Genomic DNA, 24,785 nt, shown 5'->3' on the forward strand with positions numbered 1-24,785 from the left:
CCACCGCCGAACAGACGACTCGTCCATTACATTGTCTCCATACACCTCCTTTAATTGGCGATGAATATCACATGGGCGAACGTTTCTTGCATTGAGGAATTTAATCACTGCCCTCACTTCACAACTGGCGGCGTTCTCAATTTTTTTAAACATTGTAAACAATCACAGAAACAACACAGGCAATGCTAGCGTCACGCAACTTGGCTCAGAGAAGGCAGACAAGCCACTGAAGCTATCTGACCTCGTCCAGCGGCTACTCGCGTCGTCAGCACTTCATGCGGCACGAACGGGTACTACTTTCCGGATGACCCTCGTATGTTACCAACAATAACTTGCTACAGGCTAACACTAATCTTATAACATTATAAATACTTTACAAGCTATGGACTTCTCAGGGTTAACATGTTCACAGATCCAGAAATATAAGTTTATGAACTAACTTATGGATGATAAATGAAATAATCTAGCCTAAAAGTGTTAACAATTTTCTTTAAAACGGAGTAGTCATAGGGATGGGGACAGAGCCAAGTGTAGAGAATATATGCTTGAATGAATAGAGATGAAAACAAATGAAGTACTAGGCATGGTGGGCGAAGAGCCTACTGTTGGCAGAAATCCAAAGGAGGCAGGAAAGGTACATGCAGAGCATTTAGACAGGTGATGGAATGTTAATGACAATATATAAGGGAAATAGTTAGGAAAGCGAGGAAGAGGTAGAAAATATATGCATGTTGGACAGAATGAATGGGAGAATTAAGTATTCATGAATGATGAAGGGTGTATTGTAGTGAGGGGTCAGATTTTGCCTAGGCAAGGTTGAGAAATGTTGTGTTTATATCCATAAAAATCCTACCTTAAATGGTAGACTACCAATTAATAATGATTTACTTGAAATGAGACCCTGTTCCCCTACAAAAATCATTTATCTACTTCCATCCCTTCATTCTTTCTGGTTGAACTAAAATAAGTATTAAAATGAAGTAGCGACAAAAACCAATAGGGGTTGAAAGTACATTAAAAATTTACCATTAAGTAATATCAATAAATCAACATTTTACCAAAAAATAACTCCAGTGTCCTATATACCATCATGGTTTCTCTACAACTCTGTACTGAGCACTCATGTAAGGTTTCTGAAGCAAGAAAGCTCTCAGATATAAAATTCTAGCGATTAGGACAAGAGACCCTTTCCTCAGAAATTGGGAAAACACACCCTACCCCCCTTCATCACTAGGATAACCCCTTTCAAAGCATAATTCTGTTGTCAACGAATTGTTTATGCAGTGTTTTTGCTGATTGCTCACCCCAAAAATATGACCAATGCAAATGAAAACTCACAACAGAATTTGATTACCTGATTGTATTAATATGCCCCAATTAACGATAACATGCAATTATTATTGTAAAAAAAAGTTGGTAAAAAATGCTATGGTTACAAGCTTTATATAAAATGGCATTACATAAGCATCAATGCATCATATCAAGTCCTCATTCCTGCTATCTACACTAAGTTGCATATTCATGAATAGGGAATTTTCAATGTTTCCACAGACTTACTTAATTCAACTTGAGCGTTATCTTCACGACTGAACATTCGGGTGAACATTGAAAGCATTGAATGCTTCCTTCCACCAGGACGGAATGATGCTGGTGGGTGCTGAGCAGTAGTTTGATTCTTTTGGTGGTAACTGCCACTCATCCCTTTCGTTGCTGATGAGGAATAAGATAAGCCCAACAGACTGCGTCCCATGCCTTCAATTATCTCCCCTGCCCTGCCACGAATGCTGTGCGTTTGGGTTGCACCTCCAGCTACTGATGAAGCTGATAATTTGGAGCTCACAGATGGCTTTCTGCCCATGAGAATTCTCATTGGATGGGTTTCCTTCCTCTTTTGACTGCCACTCTCAAGGTCTAACTGTAAAGAGGATATACACAAATAAGAGAATAATCAATTGACAATGGAGCAAATGTCTTCTTTCTTTCCACATTATCATCAGTGCATAGCAACATAAGTAATGGGTGAGCTTCACTTTTTTTCAACTCCTTTGTCAATTTGGTTCTTAATACTGTTTCTGAGATTTAATCCTGATAGTACCAGTAAATTGATAGGTACCACGGTATCTAGAGTTGCAACCATAAATAAAATTTCAATAACCTTATTTACTTTAACTATAATTTATGAGATGTTTCATGCTATCACAAAGTCTTATTTTCAAAACTAAAAGATGAATGAGTAAAATTTATCGACACTACCATGCAACACAATATATTATTTATTATATCTTTTATGACAATGATTAGATAACACATAGTTTCTCCTATCTTCATAGCACTGCTGTAATGCAAAGGAAGGCAATAGATGGTAGCAGCCAATTTTTTTTAGACGAATCACAATAATAATAATACTTTATTGCTATGTTGGTCAAGTACATGACATTGAACATGGTCATTATAGTGAGGAAAAGGAATAAGATAATAATAATACACCAGAAACATTATTGTGTGGTACAAAGTACCACACAATAATGTTTCTGGTGTACCACGCAAAGAAAGAATCATTCTAATTATCATTTTTCACCCTAGAATTCCTCTATACTGTAGTAACAATTGAGGATTAATTACTTCTTAATTTCAATTTCAAAAACAGTCACAGTTGACTCATTTTTAATGGCCATTGGCAGTATAATATAAATAAGTGAGGCTGTTCAATGTGGGTCTTTCTTAGAAATGGTGAGTTTTTGATTTTCCAGGTGCACGTTCTCCCTTCCATGTGTCAAGTGATCATGTACGGAAGAATTTGGTAATAACAAATGATTCTTTTTTACAAGAAAGAGCAATAAAAGATGTATATGCAAGAAAGAGTCATTAATTTAATTTCCTCAAATGGTGGCTTTCCTGGGATCCTGATGGGAGCATTCACAATTGCTTTTTCAGACCTTTTTTGCTTGGAAAATGTCATCATTGCTGTACTAGAGTTCTCCCAGAAGACAACTCCATAGGCCAGGTAGGAATGCATTGTATATATATTTCATGCTACCAAGTGAGGTAGTTGGAGCAATTTTCCTGTTCAGGTAAGTCCCAGTTGTTATTTTAAAGATTATTTTATCAACATGAGACTACCAGTAAAGGTTTTCTCTTACCAGATAATCCAAAAATTTTTGTGGACCTCAAATTTAAGTGAATCTGTTCTAAGAAGAGGACCTATATTAGGTGGCTTAACTTTATTATGATATTGTGTGAACAAGTTTTATTCTCATTCAATAGCAATTTGTTTGGCCTACACCAGTTTGAAATGTTTGTTAGAGTACAATATTATGAGCATATTTAAAAGTCTCTCCAATGTTTAACCTATAAAATTCTCTCATGTTTAAAGTGGATATATCATCAGGATATAATATTATTTCACCAATGGGTAAAAATGTGCAGATAATTGATAAATATAATAAATAAAAGTGGATATAGTATTGAGCCTTTAGTTACTACACAAATTGTTTCAACTAGGCTGGACCTAAAAGTGCTGGCACCAGACATATGCCTGAGATTTATCTGAACCATTTATTTACAATTTGAAAGGTAAGATGTGATCCATGATTAAGCATTGCCATTAATTCCGATGCTGATTAATTTGGAAGAGTATTTTGTGATCTATAGCATCTAATGCTTTAGATTGGCCGAAAATATCCTATCTCTTTTTGAATAGAAAGTTCCCAAATTATTTTATTAATAAGTTGAAAGGCTGCAGTTATGGTTGACTTTACCTTAATGAAGCCATAACAATTATACACAACATTTAAGCTATAACAATTCGTTTTGAGATATTTCATGCACAACCAACAATTTTCAAAGAGAAACCCTACATGTCAGTTCTTTCTACTTCAATAAAATTGCATGAAGGAGTTCTACAGATAACGGATTCAACTGAAATATCTTATTTTATTTCAGTGATGTAGTTAAAAAGTTACCGAGTTATGCACTAACATGCATGTTGGACCATCCATTAGAATGCATCTTGGTTCATCATCAATGGCTTTTACATTGTTTTTCTTCATTAACTATGACACGAACAGGAATAATATCATTAACTATCTTAACTGTCATAATAATAAGCTTGACCTCTAAAAAATATAGATGAAAATAGATGAATACACACAATCATTCAACTTGTTTAGCAGACTGACTAACATTTAACAATTAACTTTCCAAGTTTGCAACCATATTATGATACAAACCACAATGACAGATTTAAATGAGAAGTAATCAGCAGAGCATAATAAAAGAAGTGATTTGGATTGCCACTTCAATGAAAGCGGGCAAAAAAAATTCTTATCAAGCAAGATATGCTATTATTTCAACATTTCACAAACCTGGATATCATCCAAATCCACCATTATTTCTTCATCATCATCCAGTAGTTTCATTGAAGATTCTTCCATCACTGTTTCCATTGGCATGAACTCCACTTGGTCTTGAGGTATGTCAAGGGATTTTGTGGATCCCTGGAAAAAGTTGAAAGAGTAAACAAAATGATTTCAACAGACTATGTTAACTTCTTCCATTATTTCTTTTGGATGATATATTCATTTCAATCTATAAAACACTCAAATTTATTTATAACTATGTTCCCACTTAGTTAATGATTGTTGAAATAAAGATGACACTATGCAAAATTATGAATATGTGAAGCATCTATAGGCAAATAAATGGGATAGTATCAGGTGAACTTTTGAGATCTCACCCATTCATATCTTATATACATAACCAACATTACTAGAAATACTATACAAGAATGCTGATGTATTTTTCAAGATCTTTTTGGTTATATAAGTTTAAGTGCCAAAAAAGGGACTTACACATTATCAGATCATAAAAATTGAAAAAATATGAAGATGAAATAGTACAGAACTAGCATAGCCTGGGCAAAATATTCAATGAAAATTACGTATGTACACACTGTTTAAGATCATGGATCATGTTCACCTTTTCTTCTATCTGTGTGCTGCTGAACAAAGCAACTGTGAATGAGAACTTAATTTTTAATAGCAAAAATAAATCAAAATAAATTGTTTCTTATTTATGATACAAACCTAATTCCTTTTTACTAGAAAGTTGTCTGGAGACGTTTCACAGACAGTTCAAAATTTGGTAAAAATGCAATTCAGAACGATCGTTAAATAAATTAGTGGCATGCATAGTCACTGTCTTATTAGGGTGGTACCTCATACGCATGGTACAATGCAAAAGTTTTCCATGACCTCCACATCTCATTTAGCCTACTGTTTTGGACTTCTTGAAGGCTCGTTGAGTTTCTGAATGATAAACAAGCAGAGGTTTGATTTTCAAAACCCCACTTGCATTTCCAGCTTTTCATTTCCTTATGGTTGGGCAATGGATTTACTTCTACTGTTATAGGCACAAATCAGTTTGCTTCAGCATCTTCTTCCAAAAGAGAATCCTCTCTTCACAATTTATGGTTTCCGGCGTAACTTTATGGAATCGATTCATATTGGAAATGAAAAAATGGTAACTTTGTGATCCCACTGAAAGTGTATTACCATAGGACCCAGGTCTTGTCACAATTAAAAATATGTTCTGGCAGGCAACTCTTTGAATCTATGTGCTTTTTGAAGTCACCAATGAAGTTCCCTGCTGCCTTTGACTCAGAGCTTGCTGCTTCACCAAGTCTCACAATACTGTGAATGACGGTTCTCCTAATTAACTTCTAAAACTGCACATGGCTCCCCTTAAATACCTGTTTGTCCTTTGATGATCCTGACTTCTTACTAATGAGGTCAGCAAAAATCACTGTTCCCTTCTCAAAAATTATAGTCTCGTTAATTGTGTCACATAGCAATTGATTTTTGCTTAAGCACATGGGAAACAAATTTTCAGTATTGTTGAGAATACATAACCATTGCGCAGATACTTGCCACTCTATTTGAAGTATCCATCTCCTTAGTCTTGACTGTGTTCTTGAGGAAAAGGCCAATCATTGATGTAGACTGATTGTTGATGTGCAAACAGATCAGCCACGCTCACAACATTCTCCAGACTTATAATGATTTTACTTTTCATTCATACAGCTATTTCTAATTTTATTCTCTTATGGATTTCTTCTCATGAATTTTTCTTTAGGATCAATTGTAAAACTATGCACAAAATATTATTAAACTTTGAACAACAAAATCACTAACAATATGTTTTAACACAAGTTCGGAAAAATGAGTTATCACTACCGATAATAAGATGCTTGTGGAACGAGTGGTATTGACTAACTGCAGTAGCCCGTGCACAATAAATGCAGGAATTCCCTTCTCCTTGTTCACACTTATTAAACGAAAATTTGCTCCTTAACAGAGTCATTTATGGGACCTATATTTTCGCTTGTCATATGAATTACTGGCTGAGCAAGGTGTTCATTAAGCAAGGTTCCACAGTACTTTGAAATGGCAGGAATGTATTTAATGACTGGAAATGACAGTATTATCTATCTTCAATTTTACAAAATGTATCATGTGTATACCTTCTGCTGATAACAATGATTTGCATTCTTGATGGATACAAACATGTTATTCAGGCAAATATAAAAATGTAAATACGTCTTAGATGTATCTACACCTATAACAAATAAACTGCACTGAAATTTTAAACCACACTAACATCATTTTAAAGGCAGCTACATCAGTTTTTTCTTGGGAAGTGCCTACGAAATGTTGATGAATTGTTCATGTTCTCGGAATAACATTATTTTGGAAATTGAGCATGTTTTCCTGATTTTATGAAATGCGATGTGTCCTATACATTCTAACCGATACATCTTATCTGGGACAGAATTAATTTTATTATTATAATTACTGTTCCCAAGACACCTAGGGGAAAACAACTGATTGAGGTTAATTGTAAATTATAAGAATTAACTAAGGATATTATTTACTAAAATGAAGTAATTATAAAATATAAGAATTGACATTACTTTCATTATATTTCTCTTAAAATATTTTGAGATATAGGTTTCCAAAATTGCATGTCCTACATACCTGAGGTGGTCCTGTTTGATACTGCTTAGAGGCAGCAGTGTATGGTAGTTCTGCAGGGAACACTTCATCCCAATACTGATCTTTTACTAATTCTGGATGTTCTTGGTGCATTTCGTCCACTATGAGATAGGAGACCTAAAAATATAAGAATTAAACCCTGTACTTTTTGTTGCAAAGTATATTTCAACTTCATACATCTTCTTCTAAACATCTGCACCATGGTGCAGCATTGCTTTAAGTCCTATAGCAACAGCTGATCATATTTTTTTTTACTTGGACATTAATGAGCGGAATATCTTAAAATAGAAAGAAAAATAGGCTGACCTGTAGGTTTCTGTCAACCAACCAATTGACTTCAAAATCATCATCATCTTCACCGAATGGATTCACCAAAGATTCAGCTACTTTCAGCCAGCCCATGTAAAAGAAAAACTAGAAGAAAGAAGAACAACATGAGACGATTCTAACACAAAAATCAGTTAAGCATTGACTTGTAATCCTGAAATCTACATTCTTATGAGTTAAATGTAATTGATCATATTTGCTCGATATATTCTATTTGTTTACAAAAATATACAAAATGCATGCAAGTAAACTCCCTGATGCATAAAAAATACTAATTCATTTTTTCACATTCGTCTGTGAAATTCTCATGGTCTGGATAAAAATACAAATGCCATTCTACTATGACCGGCAACACTGCGCCACATTTTATAAAATAAAATATAGCAGGTTTAGAAAAAATAAGTATAGCAAACTCTCAATTATCCCGGCTACCCTCTTCCCAGCAAACTGAAATTCAATTCAATCAGAATTGAAATGATAAATAAATAATTTCTTTTGAGATTTTAATTTTGCAAAATCAAAAGTCGTCAATAGTATTCAATGTTTTAATTTAAATACTTTTAGACTATCTTTACTTCCCCGATTTTATTTCCCTCACATTTATTTTTTATTTTATTTATTTCACATTGATCCAAAAACGACACTTCCGCCTTCACATCAGACTTTTAACAACAATATCACAGTAGACAATTTCAAACGCCCAAGCCCTAGTAGGAGAAAAACCCACCTAGGCAGGAATCAAAATGAGGATGTTACCCTGCCACCACCTGGGCCAGCATATATTAACCTTGAAACTACCACATTCTTCTTTAAGGCAAGCAAATACATAGTTTTACTAACCAACAAATCAGTCATTAACTATCTATACTGTATTGTTATTAATGGTGGCATATGAAGGATATGAATTCATATCAGCCATCCTTTGCTAATATCCGTACTTTGTCCTTCATTTGTTTATTCTTCACTATATGATGTTTTTCTTTCTAACGAAAATGCATCTGCTATTAAAACTGTGGGGGATACTGCAACGCTAACTTTTAATGCAGTCATCTGCTTATGTGCACTGCAATGCAACAACTGGAAAAAAATCATTTCCCATTGCTAAAAAATTTGAATTAATCACATGGAATGAAAAATGAGAGTTTCCATACATATCCATTCATATCATCGCCATGTTTTCTGCATATTTGATCATCTGTGTTTTTCAACTGTTTCTCAATGGATGCTTCATCATACACCCATTAGCATGGAAAATTGAGAGTTTACAGAACAGGGAAACGCTGCATATTTCACAAAGTATCATTATGAATGAACAGAAGCAGTCATATTATTTTCGATAGTTCAAGTTAGTAGACACTAAAAACAAAAAGATTCCATAACTTAAAATTTCAGGTAAGTAAAGAGAAATTAAGTTTGAAGAAGGGATGGTAGTGGAAAAGAGGGGAAGAGGGAGGAAAGGTAGAAGGCAGCATGGGTAACTATGTATATGAGTGAGGGAAGGGAAGGGGGTGGGGAAGACAAAGTAAACAGGCTTTACAAACCTCCCCTAACTTGCTTTTCAGCATATATACTGGACTCAGAGTAATGACTGTTGCCTGACGATGATGTAGTTACATTGAAACTGGTTGCATTAATAAATTTTATTTTGTGGAGAATTGCCAATTTTTAATTAAATACTCGTTACATAACAGTTTAAACAATAGGTAAAAGCTATTTAAAAACTCAAGAGCATTGATCATCAGAATTGAGTTGAATAGGCTATAAAAGACAAATCCTAACCAGAATTCGTACTCACAAGCTAAGATGTGATTACTACAATGTTCAAGGGGCAGATTGTAGTGAGAATGAGCAAAATGGAAAGAGGGAGTTGCAGATACATACAAGGTTGATGATGTTCTGGAAAAAATCTGCTATTACATTATCAATGCAACAATAAAAATAATATTACTAAAAAATTCATGGCATAGTAAGAAGAAAGCTACTCCATTGGTTGGGGACTAATTTTTCCTTGTCTTTCAGTTGTGTAGATTCAATCCACTCATTTGAATAGCATTAGAAACTTATCTTGCTAAAATAACTGATCACAGGGTCAACCACATGCTATCGAATAATTCCAGAAGATGCTCAAGGAATTCAAGATGTGATAGAGCAGGGTAAGTAACTTTATATGCTAACCAAAAGGAAGAGAAAATTCATGGCATTTGGCAATGACCACTATCTCCAACTGGGAAAGGAGCTGACTAAACCAGCTTAACTCACTTTAGGGAGAAATGAGTTCACTCAATATATTTAAAAACTTTTAACCACACAACATAACACAGATTTGCTCAAATCTAAAGCTTTCATAAATGCAAATATATACAACCTGCAAAAATGTAAATATTGGCACCACCAAGTCCAACTGCATATCCTCAGTACTACTTGAAGTAGCCAAGAACTGATGCCCCATCAATGTTGCAAGGAAGAATATATAGACTGCCAAGGTCACCACCTAAATAATTGAAAACAAATCATCATTCAATGAATTTCTCCTAGGTACGAAACTATATCTATCATGCTTCAAAATATAATAGAGTGCTGATTATCTGACAGAAAAATTATAAGTCCATCCCTACAAGAGACATTCTCACCTATCTAATCTTTATTCCTTCCCCTCTCGCCTCAATATTAGAGGCTAATAACTTTGATTCAAACTACCATATTTTTTACGTATTATTATCCTGCTTTCGGGAATGTGGCTGGTTGATAGTATCAGAAGAACTACAACTGTACTTAATCTGGGATGAAAGTCCAAATTGATGGAAATGAATTTTCCAATTGAAATATCTGTAAACTTTGTGCAATAATTAATGATAATTTTAAAAAAATACTGCCTGGAATATGCTACAAGATAAGAAAATTGAATAGAATGAATTTTGTGATTGATGATATTACACGAATAAATACCTTTGCTGTTGATTTTTCAGTACAACAATTTGGAAATTATTAGTGCCTTCATTGGACAAAAGAGACTCTACAAACAATAATTTTTCTTTCCCAAGTTTATAAATTCTTTCATTTTTTTCAGAAGAATTAGATGATGAAGAGATGCTTGTTTCAATGGAGTTGAAAGAAATCTCACCTGAGTATATACCAACGGTATGCTTATCCAATCATAATTGAGCATGCCACCACACTGCCCTCTAAATGTACATAGACCATCAATCAGGGTCTTCATTGAGAAGTCATCACGGATTCTTCCCTCCTTGCGGGCACGGGTGACAATGCTACCTGCCCATACCAAAGGCATCCAGTACTTCGGATGGGGTGTCTTCAAATCCAAATCTTCAAATATTTTCTTCTCAGTTTGTTGCATGAAACCTAAAAAACAATAATTTTGCACAGGCATGTAAATTAAAGTGAGTTTAGACACGATATTTTCATACATACATGTGCATCCATGAAATAAAACATAAGATCAAAATATAACACAGAATGATAAAAATTAATTAAAATAAAAGGCTGGATGTTTCTATTGCTATTACCTAGGTTAACATCATAGATTGGAAAGCTAGAGCATGCAAACTTCAAAAGGCACACACAAAATTACAACTCCCATACTTTTTACTTTGCATCTTGCTAGCAGGTCACTTTATTATACTCTTGTAACATCAAAAGTTGAGTTTGAGTTACTGCACTTCCTTGGAGGATTCACATATTCCTCTTTACCAGCAATATCTATAGGAAGTTACACTACCATTACTTCCTCAACTCTATTGTTTATTTTCCTTCAGTGGCTTAGAATAAATGGCTTCAAGGATAAATAGGCTTCACAAGACATTACAGGTAATGATTCAAGAAATAATAGCACAATCATGGAAGTTTTATGTACCATGACACTTCACTGCATTAAGGGAAAAGCCATTTCAGGATCTCATTAAATTTCTATTAACTCTGACACTTAAAAACTTTCCAACATGCTTTATAACTGTATACATCATAATAATGAAATAAGAAGATGTTACAAGAAAAGAGAGACCCTTATCAAACAAAACAAGTACAGCAAAGAAACTAGCCTTGCAGGGCAAAAATCTTCAACAAAAATATACAGATATATTAATAATAATTCACTAACATAGTGAAAGGGCGGTTAGATTCCTAAGAAAATTGAAACAGAGATGCACTATTAAAAGAGAATTACAAATGCAATATGAAGAATAAGTTCCAAGATGGATTTGAATTGTTTATGGACATCTCTAAAGAATAAGCACCACAAAGAATTTTTGAAAAAAGATGTTAAAGTAGGTTAATTTGCCAAGGTCATTTGCATCATACATTTATATAAATATATACGAGGGTCATCCGGAAAGTAGTACCCGTTCGTGAAATAAAAAGACAAAAGTAAATATTAACAAACATAAAAAATTTTATTTGAAAGAGGATACTTTAAACTACTTCTCAACATAATCTCCAAGCAAATTAAGGCATTTGTCATAACGTGTGACAAGTTTCTGTATTCCTGCTGCATAGTCCTTCGCCGCCAGCTCATTGAGATACGCGAGGGACCCATCTTGCACAAATTTTTGCATAATGCAGATGGTGTTTAACAATTTCATGAACAATTGCTCGAGAAACATTGGGAAAATGCTCACAGATGTCATCAATTGTGACGCGCCGATCGTTCCTCACGAATTCGTCAACTGAGCTCACCAGTTGGTCTGTAATGACAGACGGTCTCCCCGAACGCTCATCGTCGTGTGTGTTCCCCCTCCCCATGTTGAAGTTGCGACACCACCGCCGAACAGACGACTCGTCCATTACATTGTCTCCATACACCTCCTTTAATTGGCGATGAATATCACATGGGCGAACGTTTCTTGCATTGAGGAATTTAATCACTGCCCTCACTTCACAACTGGCGGCGTTCTCAATTTTTTTAAACATTGTAAACAATCACAGAAACAACACAGGCAATGCTAGCGTCACGCAACTTGGCTCAGAGAAGGCAGACAAGCCACTGAAGCTATCTGACCTCGTCCAGCGGCTACTCGCGTCGTCAGCACTTCATGCGGCACGAACGGGTACTACTTTCCGGATGACCCTCGTACAATTGGTAAACTCAAAATAATGCCATGAAAGGAAAGTTCACATCAGAGATCAGTAAGGACAGGAGACTGGGACAGTACTAAATTAATTTTAGGAAAGGCAAGAAAGAGGGCAAAAGTTAAGCACACCAATAACAAAATTCTTTGAGTGTTCTTCACATGACACCAAAATATAACACTGAGCTTAGTCTAGCATGAAACACACCAATTGAGTGGGCCCAAGGTACTTAAAATAGGGTTTGGTATAATTAATACATCTGGAGATAGAACCCCCTGCAACACAACTTTCTGGTCGGTCACGGGATATTTATGTAGATGTACCAATTTTAAGAGAAAAATATTTTTATTTCCATGTACATTTTTTGTTCAGTTCAAGATGCATAAAAAAGAAGACTTCTATGTCACTATTTGATTAATAAATCTTAGTTTCACTCAAAATATTTTCAGTGATATTTACAACAGTGATCAAAAAAGGCTATCCTTCTAAGACATCATCCATCAAAAGCTACTTTGCAGCCCAACCAAGTGATTACCACCTTCAAACCCCATTCTTTGTGCTCAAGACTCCATTAATTTTTTCTCTCACCACTGAATTTCATCTCTTTCATATTGAATATTTTATCTCTTGAATTTTTGAAACATATGAAATTTACTGTCATTTTTTAACTCCACTATTTTTAGATCTTTAGGCAATATTTTGCGGCTAAGACAGCCCACCAGAGAACTCTAATATAGTGAAAAGGAAGCATGGTTGCCACAAATCAGTCAGTTGCTGATAATACCGCAAAATTAGACCTTGCACATTGAACCAAGTAATGCCGAAAGTTTCTTACATTTATCTCCACAAATGTTGCCGAAACATGTCATGCATTTGTATGTATGTTAATGCACCTATAAATGTAATTGAATCTTAACAAAGCCCATAAAATTATGTATTGTTCTATGGCGAATAAATCTATCTGTCTATTCTTTTTAAAGCAAAAAGAATGAAAGCCCTCTTGGGAAACAGAGTTAGTGGGAGTGAAAGAAGCAAAAAGAACAATTTTCAGAACAGTCCCAGCAAAGAAGACAATATTCCAGAAGAAAGTCAGTGTCGCCGAGAAACTTTGTGAACGAAGGGCATAAAATTAGGAAAGTATTTACCATAACAGATATATGGGACACGCTGCCATCTGGTATAATAGCATGAACAACAACAGGATTGGAAAGGAGAAGATTGGTAACATATCACCACCCCATAAAGGAGAATTTTATAATTCCTATGGCCTACTTATGCCTGCCACTTTCAGGAAGGCATAAGCATAAGCCCTCAATTCACTATTTTTGATTTGAGGAAATAAAATTAGTCCCTTCCCAAGAACAACCTTGATGTGATGGAAAGGCATATAAGTTCCTTGTCCCTAGCATATTATATCCACTGGTGAGAACAATCATTGTTTCACTCGGTAGGTAGAGTAACCAACCATAGGTCTAAGAATAACAAGGAGATGGAATCGACCATAAAGATTGCATAAAGGTGATGAACACACCACTAAGGAAGGCACAGAAAATCATTTCAATCATTTTTTTAGCATGAAAAGAATCAATGGAATAATACATCCTGACATCTGCGTTGTACCTGGTATAGTGTATAGTGTACACGAAATCCATGCAAAGCTATTGAAAAATATATGGCATGGAGCAATAGACAATTAGAAGATATGGAACTTAGAACTTTTGTAACTGTAGGGCTGAGGATATAATCGGGCATGGGGTAACAAATAAAGAGTATATGAGACATATAAAACATTCATCAACATGTATATTAGGGAAAATTCAATGATTTAAGTAGAATTACATGCCTGAAAGCAGTCATAGGGTGAAGATGTGGATAGTCCTTATGGTTAAATAGATGAAGACATTAGGAACTTCCTGGGAAGAAGCTATTCATGTTAATGTGAGACTGTAATGCAGTTTTGGGTGAAAGGGAAAGAAAAGAGCTTGACAATATTAAGCACCTGGATCAAACATCTTCAGAAGTACAGTTGTTAATGGAAAATGACCAAATGGACTGTAGTCTAGTTAGATAGCTTTAGGCAAAATGTCATCATTCCCACAATTTCTTTGCAATGGATGCAGCTTTGAATGATAACTAAGTGGTAATGAACGGTTGACTTTAATTCATGGGGAAACAATGAAAGTGAAAGGCTTTAGATGAACTAAAACTTAATGAATAACATTAATCACCTATGAATCAGGAGCTTTTACTGGCTACCAACTACGGAAATGCTAACTGTTGTTGGATGCATCAGAAAATCAGAGTGGTAGATATTGGGAAATAAACAAGATAATGCAAACAATAAATTTTTAATGAATAGGGAGTCCAAGTTAAACATCAACTTAGGGGGGTATAAATTAAAAAAACACCAAATTAATCAATTAGTTGGGCATTATTTTAGATTAAGATGGTACAGAATTAAATCCATTAAATGAATAAATGGTTTACTGGGCTGGGAATTATGAAAGGCAGCTTTTACTAAGAAGAAATTGATGGACGGGATCCAGCATAGGACTTGGTAATGTGCAATAGGAAGATGAGAATGTATAAAGAAATTTTAAAGTATATAACAGTGGTAAACAAATGAAAGATTAGTATCCACAGATAAGAATCTTTGCCCAAGTTTAGGCAACATCTAAAAACTTAAAATTTTTCTTGCCTCATTTAGTTCTAAATGAGGCATAACATGCTATAAAAATGATTCAAAATCATGCATACTGCATTGAACACATATCAAATATTTCAAGATTGTGAAAACCACCATATTATGATTAAGGTATGTAAAAGGATAGGTTAGATAGCATTATCACAAATAATATTCAGGATATTAACTAATTCATGAACACACAACTATTAAAAATGAGTTTCCAAGGATAAATATCATGTTGCTGGTATTTAATTCATAACTATAACTACGAAACTACAGTTACAACACACCTGTGGTCAGTTAGCATTCACTTACAACATCTTGATCTAAATGTTTCGGACTGTATCGTTTATCAATCCTACAGTACTCGTAAGGTCCAAAAAATGTTAGATAATTCCAAAAAGCACAGTAGATCAAAGATAATAGCCATTGAAAAACAAAAGTAATCTCTAAAAGAGAGATATGTACTTTTGATAAAACTAGAGCCAAACAGTATTTTATTGATGGCTGACTCACTGTCCTCTTGGGTGCAGCAGAGAGAAATATCCTGAATGTGGTTCAGTGGAACCCACCTGCCTCAACTAGGTGGTCTAAGGTTGGAAATCGCTTCTTTACCCGGGGACACATCATACTTAGAGTGACAACAAAAGAGAGATTCACATAGCGAAGAATCGTGCGCCTCATGAGCCGTCCTCTTTCATCCTGAGAATAATAAAAAAACAGATTTATATAAAATATATAAGGATATGAAGTTTAATAGTTTAGTAAACTAAAATTACATTGCCGTAACACGAGTAGATGAGATGGAATTCAGTTACTCTTAATTAATTGAAAAAAACCTTGGGTGCACATTTTAATTGTGTTTTCGATTACCTATGCTTTGCCTTTTCTGTGCTTGAGAAAATTTGGGAAAGTTTTGATATCCCATTCTATAGTAAAAATTTAAAGGAAGCACGTCCCAAAGGCCAAGTATTACAGATGAAAAAATAAAGCTCTGTATTATTTTAGAGGACTTTTTCCACTGATTTAAAAACTATAAGTTTACTCTGCTACAAAATTAAATGCATGATGAAGAGAAAAATTGATAACTAAAAAAAATGCTACTTACATTTCCAATAATTAAGGTACTAACAAACATAGCAAGACTGTCAGGCCATGGTATTCCCATGTATTGGTCCCACCACCTCTTGATCACAATTGAAACATAAAAACCAAGCACAAATGACACTGGAATAAGATCACTATGTGCATGGCAATACAAGGCAATGTGCTCAAAGATACTGAAATATAAAGAGAAGACATAAACGTAAGTTGGTATGCACTTGACTGGGAATATGAATTTAAAAAAACAACATTTCAGCATATCTTATATAAAATGTTCATGATGCTTAAAAAACATAACCATGTACATGCATTCACCACGCATACAAAAAAGACAATGATTTCATTTAAACTTACTGACTCAACCACATAACATCTTAATTTCAACATCAAAAATTATTTGAAATATTTGTAGAAATGTGAATACACATAGAACATCATTCCAAGAGATACCAAATTCAACACTTTCCAAAAATGAATTTTAATAGGACAAAGGAAGACTTCCTATGCAGATGACCGCTAATGATTAGATATTTATTAGCTATTACTGACTATACGTACACCACTGAACAATATGATAGTTTTATTTATTAATTCTAAATAGGTTATATTACTCTTTGGTCAGGTTAAATGGAAAAATTATTGTGGAGGTAAATTAGATACGGGGCAACATGTCTCTCGCCAAATGGCTAAGATAATGGTGGGCAAGAGCAAACTTGAGATGCACCAAGAGAATATGAGGGAAAGTTCCAACAATAGTAATGGGAGTACATGAGGCAAATACCACATTTACCAGAATGGGAGGAAAGGTTTTTTACACAAAAAGTACAATAAAGAAAATCAGTGGACTTCTTGTATCCGCATACCAATTGTTAAGGCGTGAATGCTCTCATTTCAAATGTACCTATTATAAATATCTTGATGTTATGAATTCTACCTTCGCAAATAATTCATAGACTGTAGTAGCTCATTATTGATCAAAAATTGGCAATTTTCCACAAAATAAAATTTAATGCAACCGGTTTCAATGTACTATATCATTATCAGACCTAATGATGACGTAGTTACATTGAAACCAGGCGCATTAAATTTTATTCAGTGTAAAATTGCCAATTTTTAATTAATCATGATATTCTACCATATCACGTCTGAAACATCTCTTTTCAGTAGTAGCTTATAAGATTTACTTATTCATAACAGTACATATATACCTACATTTTTATTAAAATTTCATAAAACTACCAGAACAGATTTAAGGTTTCACCATAGTGGAAATCAATGATAAGGTTCCACTCTAATGATACTGAAAAGGCTGAGGTGAGTTACAATTGGGTAGAAAATCTTACATGTGATGCAATGAAAATAATTAGTCCACACTTCACTGAGTTGTAACGCGTAACATAATCAAAAAATTGAATAATGTACCCCAAAGAATTGAAAAGACAACATGTTGAAGAAAAAATAAACGAATGTAGAAGAAAAGATGTCAAATGGAATAAGTCATAGGTACAAAAGACAGAAATTTTATTTTTTAAATATTGTGCCCACCTCACACTTTTCCCTCCTCTCACTTGCCATCAGAACTTCTTCCTAACCCCAATCCATCTCCTATGCGCAAGTCTTGTCATAATTCCTTCTCACTAATATCTGATCACCTTCTACAATGTGTGCTATATTGTTAGCGCAAGGGTGCTAACAATGGTTCTGTGATGTAAACCAACAGTTCAACTGTTTATGCTGAGCCAGGGCCTTTTTGAGGGCTTTGATGCACAATATACACGAATTGAAAAAATTCAATCTAATAATTCTATCCTTCATTATAGGCCATAAGTTAATTATTTATGTATGAGACGTATATTATCCAGCATATGGAATGAAATTTGTTAAGTTTTCTTAAGTTCCTATGCTAACTTGTTATATTCTTGTCATAATTGATGAAAAAAGTAATGATGAGTTCATGATCATCTATAAATCATAGAACCAACTATTTCTTCACTCCAGAAAAAATTAAAAAACGAATCATAATAATTGCTGTTTGTCTGGAGATCAAAGAATGTAATATGTACACAATATAGGAAAGATCTTGAAAAGGTGAACATCATAACATTTACCACAGTATATGCAAGCATTACAAAATATCAAACTCCTAAAACACCAAGAATCGAAGAGAAAAGGGTCCGTGAAAATATCAGGAGCTTGCTTATTGAAAGCAACGTCTTTTGAATTGCTTTTAGTTCACCATTCAACTTGCTAAACAGCACTAATCCCATGGGATGTGGTCCCATTGTAGCACCACAAGTATGTATGTACTTATGGTCTTCCGGGATCTAATCTAATATGAACTCACTCCTGAATTTTTTTGCATGAGAGGTTGACTAATTGTTTTTAACATTAAGCGAACATACAAAGAATGCAAGGCACTTTTAGGATGTCAAATTTTAAAAAAAATAGGCAACAGGGTCTAAATATGTTGGCGATGAGTCAGTCGCATGGCCCTTTTTTGAATCTTAAAATAGTGCATGACTGGGCACCAGAAGTACCCCAGAATATAATTTGAGAGTGCAATTCTCCATTATAAACCAAATCGGCACATCCATAGATACTGTGGTTCTATTAGTCTTTAGAAGGTATGAAATGGAGTTGACTCAATTACCCAGGGTTCTGATGTGTTTCACCCAAGTATATTACTTATCAATTATTAGGAATATGATATTTTTCCCTCCAAGGTCAACATGAAATTTTATATTTCATTCATCTTTATCAGCAAACGAAGTAAAGCAAAATCTGGGACTTAAGACTACAAATATGAGACATTTGTAGACGTAGAATTTGTAGATGTCTTCCTTTTGAGTAAATGTGGTATAAGATGTTAATTTACCACTTATTTCTAATTACAGTTGTTTCATTACATTACAGTTCCAGGCAGCTATGGTGTCAACATGTCATTACTCATTAAATAGTCATTCGACTGTGAACTGATGAAATCAAACTTAAAGGATTAAAATTACCAATTTTCTCATCAAGCAAATCTGGTTTTTAGAAGAACTTGCATAAATTGATCATCAAGAATTCCATCTCGGTTGATTACTCTCAAAACGCATAGAAACTGGTATTATAAACATGCTGCATGCTTATAAATAGTTACTGATCGAAAAGTACCAAACCACTGGAAAAATGGTATTAGAGACTATGATGAGATGGTCAAATGAAGGTTACAATGGGAAAAGAAAAGCAAGTAGTTCACTCATGAAGAGGCTCTAAAAAGGATGGGAGAGGAATGAAGTTAATGAAAATTCTGAAACAAAGAAAAAATGGAAAACTTTATGAGACAACATGGCCAGGGTAAGGCAGTCATCAAGGGTAAGGTGAATGAGGTTAGGTAACTACAGAGGAATACCCTCTATGAGATTGTGACACAAATAATGGTATGCGTCAGAGAGAATTAATATGTTGACACATAGGTCAGTAGAAGAGCTAACAGTGAATGATGAGCTGCGTCAATCTCAGGATTGATGACTGTAGATGATAATAAATTGTCAATATGGATCATCCACTTTAATGGCTACTTAGGAAGAATTCACTACTAGTACAGGAATTCAAAATGATTAGGATCAGAAATTTATAGAAATGCAATTTTTGCAAGTTGCAAATATAATTCTGCTGAAAATATAAACTATGCTGTTCTCATTTCAATTTAAATTACACAACAGTTATACATAATGTAAAAACCACCAAACGATTTTTATAGTATAATATTCTTGAAATAATACTGAAATTATTGCTGGTCTCTTTGCCAATATCCATCTAATAGACAGGAGCCATCATTTTTCTTGAGGAATAGTAACTATTCATTTACATTCACTTAAACAACATACAGAAATATGAACACTCAGGAATCAATGCTTTTGATAAGACTTGTATTATCTGTATTTGGAAAAAGGATGTAACAATTTAACTCCTTCAGTATTTTTATCGAACTAAAAGACTGATTTTGAAATTTTCTTTTCAAAAATATATGGATACTGAGATTAGTAGAACTGAGTAAAGAGTACGTTTAGCATTCTTATTTGATTTTTACCATATATACCAAGGAAATATGATATAGAGTGCTGACATTATTCAATATGGGTTAACTGAATCAGCTCACCCCTTTTGAGCCTTGTTCAGGGCAAAGCGATACAGAGCACTTAGGGAAAAATAGCAAACTGAATACAGCATGAGATTTGGCCATAGCAGCTTATAAATACTGCCTCTCCACCTGTAACGAAAGAAATTACCGATAAAGAGCTGTGAAATAACAACTCTTAAAAGGATCACAGTACATAATTATTCTACTTAGATGTTAAAACATAAATATGGACACAGAATCGAAATGCTTCAAGTAAGTAAGTACACATATGGAATAAAATAATTGCATGAAATGATATCTTATTATTATTTAAAATATTTACGTCATTAAAATTAAAGTACTACCCACCTAAAAAGTAGTTTCCAGAAACACCCAAGACCACGGCAAGTTGCTACTTCTGCTGTGTAGGTAACAGTCATTTTTATGATTGGTGCCTACTCAATTTTTCATTCAATGTAGCATTCTCATAATTATAATTCTTCAAACTGGAAAATAAAGATCACTTTCAGGTCCATGTATCAAAATTGTCACACATCATAGAATACCTACCTAATTTGTACATAAGTAAAACAAAATCCTACCACATAAAATTGAATGCCTACCAGAACTTGACTTAACATTTTGAAACCAGAAGCCATATTTCTGAACTGTTAAAAAAAACGACACAAGAATGTTAAAGGTTGAGCTCCAAACAAAAGACAATAACAGATTTATTTGTCTATAATCCGTTTCCTCACAGGATGGTACGTACTTTGAAAGAAAAAGGGAGTCCGCTAGAAATATTTTATGGGGTCGTTGGTGCTATAGAACCATGCACTGTAAAGGAACGTGCGAAATGTTTAAAATGATTCGGATATTTTACTAACTTGTCTTTCAAATATCAGCAGTCCTGTGACGAACTAGGCGTTCGCTGTGGTGTAGTTAATGTAATTCTTAATTTACTTCACAGATTCCGTCTATGCACATACTATGCATTTGAGCGATAATATACATGACATGCGAGCAATTACAAAAAATACGCTAATTGATGAATCTGCCATTTGTAAACAAATTGAAATTTTTGTGTGATTACAATGATTATATTATTATGTATTGAAGAAATGGAAGCAATTTATAGAGTAAACGACACAATGTATTTTCCAGGTCGGCACTCCGTCAAACATAAATGTAAGGGACTTCTAGGCTAAAATGTCCAACCGAAAGAAAACGACCGTGGTCGTTTTTTCCGGCCACACACGCAGCCGCCGATTAAGTAGCATTATGATTTCAAATTTTGAATTAGCCGGGATTAACGCAAGGGCGACTATGAACATTGGAATCGAAGCCACTAATTTCAAAAATACACAGGAATTAGTAAAGAAACGACATTAGCAACTTCAACAATACAAATTTTGGTACTAAAACTTACTATTCTCTTCAAGCTCATATCTTCCTCAGAGAATTTATTTTCTCATAGAAATGGTGGAAATTACTAATGTTCCCTTTTAGTTCAGTTCTAACACCTACCTTAATAATCTTTTTCACTGGTTGAGATAATATCGAACTGTGGATAGTAATCCGTTCGATAGATAGCTATTTACCAACAATACAACAGCTTTTTGTTTACGGTTGCCTCCCGCCTGCTCTCGTAGGAGTTAGAGGCTCAGCCTGGATCGGGGAAGTTACCATCCCAAAGAGACTTATGGGCACACAAGTGATTCTTCAAGAACAGTAACCATAGTACACTGGGAAGGAGTTTTATTGCGAGAATATTCTGTGCCTAATGCGCTGCAGTTCGGAGAAGCTGCAGACGTTTTTTTGGATGTATTTACGGTGTGAAGTTGCAGACCGACTAACTACACTGCACTGACTCGTTTACGCCGGGGACAGAAAAAGGAGTGGGGGGAAAGCCAGGTGTCTGAAAGGGTCGGGAAGGACGGAACGGATGGTGGTCTGGCTCAGGTTTTAGGGTAGGGTGGGGTTAAAGGGAGGGTTCATGATAAGTGGGGCCCTCTTCCCTTCCTGGAAGCCGTAGAGGTGTTTTTTTCCGAGCTCTACCTTTTCCTCAGGAACACAATAGGAGCCAGTCTTGGAAGAAAAAGCAATTTAGACGAGCATCTCGCCTCCTATGATCTTCACCCTTCTAAAATCGCCCCGTTACAAAAACTTTATTTCATTGGCCATGGTTGGAGATATTCGAGGAGCTACACAATCATCGGTGACAACCATGGGACGAACTGCTGTTTCTTAAAACCAAACATTACAGAATCAAATCCCGCCTACTTCGGCGCCCACTTCTATCCTCAGCAATAACAGAATTGCATCCTTCATTTCGCTTCTTTTTCCGTTCAATTTCCGGCAAATAAATGTCAAACAGATCGCAGCCGCTGGGAACTGGAACCGCACTGCAAGTTCGACCCCCTGCATCCTTCGCCCACGTTAGAATGAGCAAACCAAAAAACTCGTACCAAATGACACCAAGCATAACACATTTAATACAGAAATTGGGGTGGGAACCTTTAGATATGCGAAAACTCTGGGCTAGATTAAACTTATTACAAAGATATAAAGCGTGTGGTTTTGCATCCGACCCTGTAAATATAATTAGGCCCTTTAATTACATTGGTAAGGCCGAACCCTTCCGCTTCCGCTTAATCTGCTTTGTCTGTTTTAAAGTTTCCCCTTCCATCCTTCGTCTCTCTCCGTAGGGGGACTCCCCCACTTCGAGCCGCGTTGGGTCACATTCCCTACCTGTGTTCTTGGGGAGGAGACCGTTGTATGTTGCATGCTCATGTGGAAGTGGAATTTCGACAACTTACTTTTAAAATTCTGGCTTGCACTAAATTGGATACATTTCTTACTGCATCCTAAGGTGCAATTCTTTGTGATATGATAGTATATGCATTTGCATGCGTGTAAGTTGAAAGGGTTTTTTGCATGAATGTATACGCCACTGTGGGCATAGGTTTGAATGGAGGTACTGATTTTCCATGTGGGTTTGTTCTCTTTTGCTGGTGGTGACCGAACACCACCGCCGCATGCCCTTGCGGCGGCTGGCGGGGTATTATGTAGATGTAGATTATATGCTTCAGAATGAATAAGAAGGCAATGCTATACACTAGAGGGAACAGGTAAGAGGGCGAAGAGGAAAACCTACAAGGTAAGAAACCTTCTCGGTAGTGCAGGGGAAGAAAAATGGGTTGATGAATGGAGAAATGCAACAAAAGTTGAAGAGGGAAGGACAGAATAACATAGATTCTAAAAGTATCGGGTGACGATTGGAGACTAAAATGAGGAGAGGTGAATTATTGCATTGGGGTAGAGAAAGAAAGTACAGTTATAAATGGAATTAAGACATGTAGGTATGAGGAAAAAGCGTGAGAGCCGCCATCGTGGTAGTAGGTGCATAGAAATTAGTATAAATTTGGAAAGTTGGTTATGAGTGATGTTTGCAGAGGCAAATGGATATGCTCGGCCAATGATAAGGCTTTACAAAATAATACCAAAGATTTCTTGTTTCACAATTTAATATCAGACTGTATGACCTTCCGTAAGCTATCCATGATTTATATAATACGTACGAAGTAAATATGAGTCATAAGACTTAAAAAAGTGAACCGATGAATATGAAAATAAATCTATTCAGTGAGCATAAATAATCCGCGCCTACTGTTTTTCAATTGCTGGGAACTATCATTTCAAAAAATGGCATTGATTGAAAAAATATGTTTTTCTTTTGTCAAGCTTCCATCAATTTGGATCGTCATGCTGAAGGCTTTAAATTTCACTCTTCCCTCATTTTTCCATGGTATCATAATGGTATCGGTCGCAACCGATGTCGTTTACCGATACTATCGCCGGGTGCTTTAATGGAATAACTTCCGATTCCATTTTCGGATGTTGTTTGCAGAATCGCATCGGAAAACTTAAGACTTCGTGAATGACCCATGCCAATAAAATTGGGGAGATTAAGTATAGAACCAATAGATTTAAGAATGCGTGTGTGTGTGTGTGTACAAAATTCCGGAAGGAACGTTCCAGAACTGTTTCAACAATTGGAAACACCGTTGGGATAAGTGTATACAATGAGGAGGAGACTACTTTGAAGGGGACCCTGACCAATAATTTGTTAGTGAAGTATTTTCTGTAATGAAAAAGTTCGTTAAGTTTTCGAACAGACCTCGTACTTCGGTTGAGGTTAAGTTTCCGGAAAATTGAATCATTCTGACATCCTATTAAGAGCATCCTGAAGATCGTAACAGTCGGCAGCACTTGCATAAATGGTGCAGAAATACGTGTTGTTCTCATGAAAAAACTGATATCATGCGCGCAGCCATGTAAGAGTTGTACAAGTGTTAATAGAATAGCGCTTAACCGCCCTAAATTAAATGATTTACATTAATTTGTGTAGACAAAACAACCGAAATCA

The 24,785-nt window shown here is 35.1% G+C and overlaps 1 protein-coding gene across 2 annotated transcripts in view; it reads right to left on the reverse strand.

The window, feature by feature from the left end:
* LOC139692341 (uncharacterized) overlaps positions 1–24,785 on the reverse strand; it is a 103,814-nt gene that overhangs the window by 16,059 nt on the left and 62,970 nt on the right. The window contains exons 2-11 of one of the 2 annotated variants that reach the window (XM_071590464.1): positions 20,726–20,862; positions 20,396–20,506; positions 16,256–16,427; positions 15,720–15,849; positions 10,501–10,739; positions 9,745–9,870; positions 7,359–7,466; positions 7,035–7,169; positions 4,365–4,496; positions 1,558–1,915 (exon numbers count right to left, since the gene is read on the reverse strand). In XM_071590464.1, coding sequence (XP_071446565.1) covers positions 1,558–1,915; positions 4,365–4,496; positions 7,035–7,169; positions 7,359–7,466; positions 9,745–9,870; positions 10,501–10,739; positions 15,720–15,849; positions 16,256–16,427; positions 20,396–20,506; positions 20,726–20,796 — 1,582 coding nt within the window. In that variant the 5' untranslated portion in view covers positions 20,797–20,862. Of the gene's footprint in view, positions 1–1,557; positions 1,916–4,364; positions 4,497–7,034; positions 7,170–7,358; positions 7,467–9,744; positions 9,871–10,500; positions 10,740–15,663; positions 15,850–16,255; positions 16,428–20,395; positions 20,507–20,725; positions 20,863–24,785 lie in introns of those variants that run through there. The other variant, XM_071590465.1, reaches the window with a different exon arrangement.

Source organism: Hetaerina americana, unplaced genomic scaffold, assembly GCF_022747635.1.
Source record: "Hetaerina americana unplaced genomic scaffold, ioHetAmer1.1.p SCAF_4, whole genome shotgun sequence".
Taxonomy (NCBI): domain Eukaryota; kingdom Metazoa; phylum Arthropoda; class Insecta; order Odonata; family Calopterygidae; genus Hetaerina; species Hetaerina americana.